This window comes from Gadus morhua, chromosome 10, assembly GCF_902167405.1.
Source record: "Gadus morhua chromosome 10, gadMor3.0, whole genome shotgun sequence".
In the NCBI taxonomy this organism is placed as follows: Eukaryota; Metazoa; Chordata; class Actinopteri; order Gadiformes; family Gadidae; genus Gadus; species Gadus morhua.
The window spans coordinates 24,761,598-24,769,097 of NC_044057.1; the positions used below are offsets into that span (position 1 = coordinate 24,761,598).

Genomic DNA, 7,500 nt, shown 5'->3' on the forward strand with positions numbered 1-7,500 from the left:
CCCTAAACATCTTCCCCCAAATTCAATTAACTCCACATCTCCCCTGGACTCCGCTAGACAACTTAATAGCCCTTCCACTGGACTATGAATAGACTGGATACACTTCCTCTGCCCATGAACACACCGATGTTTGTGTGTGTGTGTGTGTGTGTGTGTGTGTGTGTGTGTGTGTGTGTGTGTGTGTGTGTGTGTGTGTGTGTGTGTGTGTGTGTGTGTGTGTGTGTTCGAGAAAATCTTGTGGATCTCAAAGCAGTGCTGGCCTCTAGGTGTGCTTATGAAGTGCGTGTGCATTACTTTAGTTTGGGGAAAATAACCACACAGCTGATAGCTCTCTGACTGGATTCTTGACTTCTGATCAGGGTGTTCTTATTCCTGGTAATGTAACCCCAAAAAATGTAACAACACTAAACTATCTGGAGCAACAGTTGGGTCAAAAAGCACACCAGTGTTGCTTTAGTGGTTTAGGTTCAAATCCCATTAAAACCTAAAGTCCAAGTTCCCCTTCCCTCTCTCTCTATTGTAAATATGTCCACTTCAAAAGCCCAGCAGACTTAAACATTCTTCTCCTATGCTTTATAAGCCCCATCATGAATCCTGTGTGTAGTTGCTCTCAGCTCCTGGTCAGCACTGCTTCGTAGCTCCCCCTTGCTCTGTAGAGGCGTGTGAGTGAGACTGCATTGCTGCAGATGTGCAGCTGTGATGCAAGCCTTAACCAGCCTTAAGGTGCCCTTTGCAGTAGATGGTGGCGAAATTAGCTGTCAGCGTTCTAAGGTTTATTCTCATTCTCGTAATTCAAAGCCACTTAAAAGTTTTCTTTTTGACTTCATTCAGTTGGGATCTCAAGATCGACCCCCTCGCAGCGGTCATCCGTAAACCAATGCTGTGATGTCACAGACGCCAGACGTCCTTATTGCTATGTGTTGTCTATGCGTTGGAGTTACCGTCACAGGTGAAATCCGGGGCGGCCACGTCTTGGATCGGGATCTCCTTGAGGAAGGCGGGCTTCTGGCAGCGAGGGTTGCCACTGACCACCCGAGTCTTCTTCAGCCATTGGCCCAGCCAGCCGAGGTGGCAGTCACAAACGTAAGGGTTGGACAGCAGGTTACTGCCGGCAGAGGGGAGGAGAGGATGGGGTTGGAGTTAAAATGATAATAATAATCCGAGGCAGTGACAAGGAAACTACCATCCTATCATCAAGTGGCTAGCCTTATTCCTTGAAACTTATCTAAAGGACAACTTAGACCTTCGAAGCATGTCATTTTATCCCTTTGAACCTGTTAAGCAATTTGTTTTGCGGTTTTGGACGATACAATTGATATTCAACACCTTCTGCCTCCCAACCATCCCTTGAAGAAGTGCCTCCCTCTTCAGTGTTCCTTCGCAAGGGTTATTTCCTCCTTCAGATTTAGGGAGTAATTCCTTCCCTTTTGAAGGCTTAGGTTTGGATGTGGTGTTCTATAATTTGGGCCTGTGAAGCCCTTTGAGACTGTAACTGTGATTAAGGGCTGCACAAATAGACTTGAAAACAAAGACAAACCAACTCATTTATTTAACAACCTCCCAAACTCCATGAAATGGAAGCAGGACTTTTCGGAGTATATCCACACCTTTGGGGGTCAGTACATTACAAAGCCTTGCAGAGAGGGTCTACAAAACTTGTAAAGGAATTGCAGCGGGAGGAATCTGCCTTGGCTGGACTAAAACAGCTGAATCAGTGCCTTGGTGCCGGTAATGGTGTCCTGATTTAGATAGGGACACGTTATCTCCTCATTCCCCAGTAATGACCTCACCTTAGTGTGCAGAAATACATTCCCAAAGCCAAGGCCTCTCTCGCCACCGTAAGTGTTCTACTAATTCAATTATACATAGAACATCCATCGAGGATCGCCCAGTAAAGGAAGCATTAAAAAGTGAGAGGACATTTGGGAAAAGAGTAGTGCGTCCATTCTCAACAGTATATAGATGGCAATACCATTAAGGAAGGTTCCTGTGTTAACAGTTGAGGTGTTGGTTCAGTAAGCATTTGTATTGAAAGATATCTTGAGAGATAAGAGTTAGGTGGTCAATGCATCAAACTGATAAATGCTAGGTTTAGCGTTGGAATACCGCCGGCCAACAGAAGGGGGTTCAATAAACTCATAAAACCACTGAAGAGACGGAAGAAAGCCATGGTGTTTACTCTCCCTTGGATTTACAACGTCCAACAAAGCTCTAATCTGATTGCCAGTTCAAGCAGGTCAAAGTTGAAATTGTTAGAACTTTGAGCGCAGCGCCAAGGTGGAAGATCAGGAGTTGCCCTCTATGCCCAGGGTAGCCCCTAAACTAGGTTGGACTTCAATCTATCAACATATGAAAAAAAATTGCTAACTCTTGTATGTTAGAGTTAGAGTTTGTATGTAGAGAGTAGGCATGGGTTGAAAGAGTTAGCGGGTGGGTTCAGAGTATGGGAGGGGAGGAAACTAAAGGAAGAAATCTAAGGAACAGAAAACCAGAGAAACCTTCTCGGTCATTGATTTCACGGACAGATAATCACACTCTGAGCAAAGCTGTACTCTGGCGATACATTCATCTATATTGTAATGATCTGCCTTTGCTTATTCTCTCTCTCTTTCTCTCGCCCTCTCCCCTTCTCTCTTTCTCTCTCTCTGAGTAAAAAGAGCTGAGAGTGGGGTCGGGGGGAGAACTGCGGGCACCGAGCGGAGGATAGATAGAAGAGATGGATGGAAACAGAGGAATGATTACTGAGGAGGGAGGGAGGGGCCAACCTCAGGAGTTGAAAGAATAAAATCATCAATCAGAAACGATTAATTGAGCCGACAGCGTTTATTCAGAACGTCCGCTTCTGGGTGGTCAGAATACTGAGGAATCATACACACACACACACACACACACACACACACACACACACACACACACACACACACACACACACACACACACACACACACACACACATACACACTGATATCCGTATCTGTGTATGTGTGTGTGTTTGAGTTTGAGACTGTGTGCTTGCGCATGAGTCAGTGTGTGTGTGTATACTTCTACGGTACTGTGTGGGTGCGTGGATATTTGTGTCTCAGTGTGCATGGGTGTGTGGACAGACCCTGAACTATAGGGGACATACTGATAATAGCTGCCCAGGAATCCACCCAACTGGGTGCCCATGAGAACCAAAGTTCCAGAGGGCCTTAGTGTATGCATGTGTGTGTGTGTGTGTCTTATGTGTGACGTTGGGTTGGATACGTCCCTCAGCGAGACAAACAGGACAAAGGGGAGACGGAAGGAGAGAGAGAACAGGAGATAGCACGAGAGAGGGAGAGACAGAGGGTGAGTAAGATTAGAAGACAGATGAAGAGAGAGGAAGACTCTTACATTGTGGAGAGAGAGTGCAGCGATGAGAAGGCTCCCGGGGCGAGGCTGGAGATCTGGTTGTCGTACAGCGACAGCAGACGCACCGAGCTCAGCCCGGTGAAGGTTGCGTTATCAATGCAGCTGATCTGGTTGCTGCGCAGCATCCTGGAAGAACACACAGATTACATCCACTTAGCTGCCTACAGCATTTAATTATATGTCTCATACATCGTGTTTGTTGAACATTGCTCACAAGCTGAGGCTGAGGTTTGTGCTATTACAAGGATCAAGCTATAATAGCACAAACCAAATTGCATGTTTATGTTGGCAATTTCATTTCAAGGCCCTTTAATTGTTTTGAGAGAAAAGCGATGGCACAATTTAATGTCCTACTATGTTAAACAAACAAAATACAAAGATGACAAAGATATGAGCCATGCAAAAGAGGATGGCCAGAGGAGATTTTCTGAAACCAGACCCTCCATGACTAGCACAGCCTGTAATGTGGCATTAGCTTTTGACATGCAGACATGAGGCTAAATACGTTAGTTAGCATTAGCTATCTCTGGGATACGCTAACTCACTTAGGGCAGCTATTACTGGAACAAGGAGCCTCTTAACCTAATCCTGCCATAGCTATGATAGCATTACTCAGTCATTAGCTAGCATAAACAAAAATCATACCATTAGGGTAGTCATTTGAAGGTACACATGCTGTTCAGGAGAGCCATAGCTGTCTCATTAGCTAGCACAGGCAGACAGTAGCCTACGCTAACCCTTTGATTCTGTTAGCAGTGAACGTGACCCTTCTCAGGCGCAGCATCGGTTAGAGATCTTCTATGTCAGATGGAGATAACTTAAACTCTCATATATACGGCTAGGCTGTATTGCTAGCTGCTGTATATAGCCACTTGACAACAAAAGTGTATCGTACATTTATCCCTTCATATTGCCCTTGCATTTAGCTTGACATATCTGTGGGCCATATTATAGCCTACACTGAATGGTTGTACAGGATTTTCAACCTTGGTTGAGGTTTGCATGCAAAAGGTCTATGAGTGTGTGCTTGCATGCGTGTGAGTCTACCAAACTACTCACATGGTTTTCAGTCCAGTGAGTCCTCTGAACATGCGTCCTTGAAGTCCGGTGAGTTTGTTTCCTGTCAGCAGCAGCTCCAGGACTCCGACCGCCCCATCAAACGCACCCTCACGGATGTCTCGCAGTTTGTTGTTGCTCAGGTTTCTATATGAAGAAATCAAACGCACCCAAATGTGTCTAGTCGAGGAAAATACATTCATAAGATAATTCATGTTTGATACACACACACACACACACACACACACACACACACACACACACACACACACACACACACACACACACACACACACACACACACTATTGTGCACATGCACATTATTATATCTGTTTGCATCTACAAAGACTCTGGCACACACATTCCAGCTTTAATTGCACAAATCAATCATGTCACTTTAACTCATAACATTTAAATGTCCCTTTCATTTAAAAGCTCCAATCTCCACCAGTTGATCTACTGATAAGCTATAACACACACACACACGCACGCACGCACGCACGCACGCACGCACGCACGCACGCACGCACGCACACACACACACAGACAAGCATTTTAGATGAAAACGGTGGTTACAATCTGGTGATCCCTATCTTGTTCCTTAATCCAAACAATGAAAGGAATATTAAGATGTGGTCCCATGGTTTAACATTAAGAAATGGTGGCTAACCTTTGGCGCGCAACAGCTAGCTAACTTGTTAGCTAAGTGCTGCTGCCTCTTATAGACTTGGACAAGGATATGGAAGGGACAGGAAACTCAAGTGGTGGGGGGGAGAGCATTGACTGTTTAGAGGGGGTCAGCCAGAGAGGGTGTGTGAGGGTTCTCAGAACAGAGGTAAAGATAAGGTATCTTGGAACACGGTGCAAAAGGAAATGAATCGAGGGAGAGAGGGGGATGACAGAAAACGGAGTAGGAGACATCAGGCAAGACAGTAGTTAAGGAACAGATCGATGAGCTGAAGATAGGAAATTTACATTGGGGTCAGTTTAGCTAGAGCTAGAGTAAGATCGGTAGAGTTTTAACCAGAAGGTTGTTGGTTTGATCTCCGGCTCTTCCTAGCCGAGTGTCGAGGTGTCCCTGAGCAAGACACCTAAACCTAACTGCTCCCGACAAGCAGGCTGTAGCCTTGCATGGTTGACTCCGCCGTCGGTGTGTGAATTTGTGTTTGCACCGTTGTTGTTCGGACAAAAAGTCGCTTTGGATAAAAGCGTCTGCTAAATGCCCCAAATGTAAATGAAGATAGGACAACAGAGTAGGAGGGGAGGAGGAGGGAGCGAGAGAGACCATAGAAATTAGGACAGGAGAAATGAGGAGAAGACCAAAGAGGAGAAGAGGAGAAGAGCAAAGAGGAGAAGAGGAGAAGAGCAAAGAGAAGAAGAGAGGAGAAGACAGGCAGAAGATAGTAGAGGATGGAGAGAGGAGAGAGGTAGAGGAGGTACGATAGTGATGAGGAGATGAGGAAAGGAGAGGAGATAGACCGGAAGAAGAGTCCAGAACACAGAAAGGATTGGATGGAGAGGCAAGGGAGGACAGGACGTTAGCTAGGGGGAGGAGAGGAAATAAAGAGAGGAGGGAGAAGAGAAGGGATAGGTCCTGGTACATGGTAATGAGTTTGGTCTAATCTATATTGTTAGTGACACCACTAGATGGTTAGCAATTTCCTCTCCAATAAATCAACTCCCATGCTCTTCTCTATCTTCCTCTCTGTCCTCCAAACACACACACACACACACACACACACACACACGCACACACGCGCACACGCACACGCACACACACACACAGATAAGACAATTTTCATTTCATATTCCGCTTCCTTCCGCTTGCCACCTGCTTGCCTCTCTGCTCTATGCTTTCCAATCTACACCTTTTCGCGCATCTCCATCTTCCCGTACCTCTCTCCGTTCTATATCTTACCTTTCCTTCACACCCTCTCCCCCTCTCCTCCGTTCTACTCTCCTCTCCTTTTAACCCTCGGCTTGTCCACACTCTTCCCCCTCCTATGTCCTCTCCTCTCCTCCACCTGTATCTGTATTTACTTCTTCCCTCCCACTCCCTCCTCCTCTGGGTGGTACATGCCCTGCCGTGATCCCCTGCTCCCCCTCTCCTTCTCCTCCTCCCCCGCCCCGTGATCACCAGGCCGAATGGAGACAAAGCAGAGCTGCGTGATCCTCCATTACAAGATGATTGCAAAGCGGCAGAAGCACAAGCGTTATGGACCATGTGGGACACCTGCGAGCACGTCTTCAACTGCTTTCTCCTTCTCACTGCCCCCCTGAATTCTCAATCTCTCTCCTTCTCTCTGTTGCTCCCTCTCGGTTCTCGGTCTCTCCCTCTCGCTCTCTGTTGCTTTCTTGCAATTCTCAGTCCCTCTCTCCCTCTCTCTGTTGCTCCCTCTGGATTGTATTTCTCTCTGTATTCTTCTGTTGCTTTCTCTAGATTGGATATCTCTCTCTCTATCTCTGTTGCTCCCTATAGATTGGATATCTCTCTCTCCATCTCTCTGTTGCTCCTACAGATTGCATATCTCTCTCCATCCCTTTGTTGCTCCCTCTGGATTATCATCTCTCTCTATCTCTCTGCTGCTCCCTCTAGATCGTATATCTCTATCTCCATTTCTCTGTTGCTCCCGCAGAATGTATATCTCTATCCATCCCTCTAGATTATAATCTATCTCTCTCTCTTTCTGTTGCTGGCTGCCTGTTGTCTTTCTCTCCCCCTTTACTCTTCCGCAGTCTGTTAGTCTCTACCTCTCCAACGATCTATTTTGCTGTATGTCTTTCTAGCCCGGTCTCTGCTGCTATCCGTCGTTCTACCCCACTCTCTCTCTCTAGCCGTTTGTCGCTCTAGCCATCTCTCTCTCTCTCTCTCTCTGTTTCCGTCTGTCTCTCTATCCCACTCTCTTTCTGTTGCGGCCTGTTTCTCTCTCATTCTAACTGTCAACAAACATACACAACCCTTTTATGCATTTCATTATAAAGCATGGTATTTCCTCGAGAGAAACAAAATAAATGAATAGAGTAATTAAATATAGCTACATCTTTTTTAG

At 46.1% G+C, this 7,500-nt stretch overlaps 1 protein-coding gene across 1 annotated transcript in view; it reads right to left on the bottom strand.

Moving 5' to 3' along the window:
- Window positions 1–7,500, bottom strand: part of slit3 (slit homolog 3 (Drosophila)) — a 192,499-nt gene that overhangs the window by 28,320 nt on the left and 156,679 nt on the right. Inside the window, exons 16-19 of the mRNA XM_030367896.1 lie at window positions 7,490–7,500; window positions 4,453–4,596; window positions 3,376–3,519; window positions 942–1,105 (exon numbers count right to left, since the gene is read on the bottom strand). The exon at window positions 7,490–7,500 is cut by the window's right edge and continues 64 nt beyond it. Coding sequence (XP_030223756.1) covers window positions 942–1,105; window positions 3,376–3,519; window positions 4,453–4,596; window positions 7,490–7,500 — 463 coding nt within the window. The remainder of the gene's footprint in view (window positions 1–941; window positions 1,106–3,375; window positions 3,520–4,452; window positions 4,597–7,489) is intronic.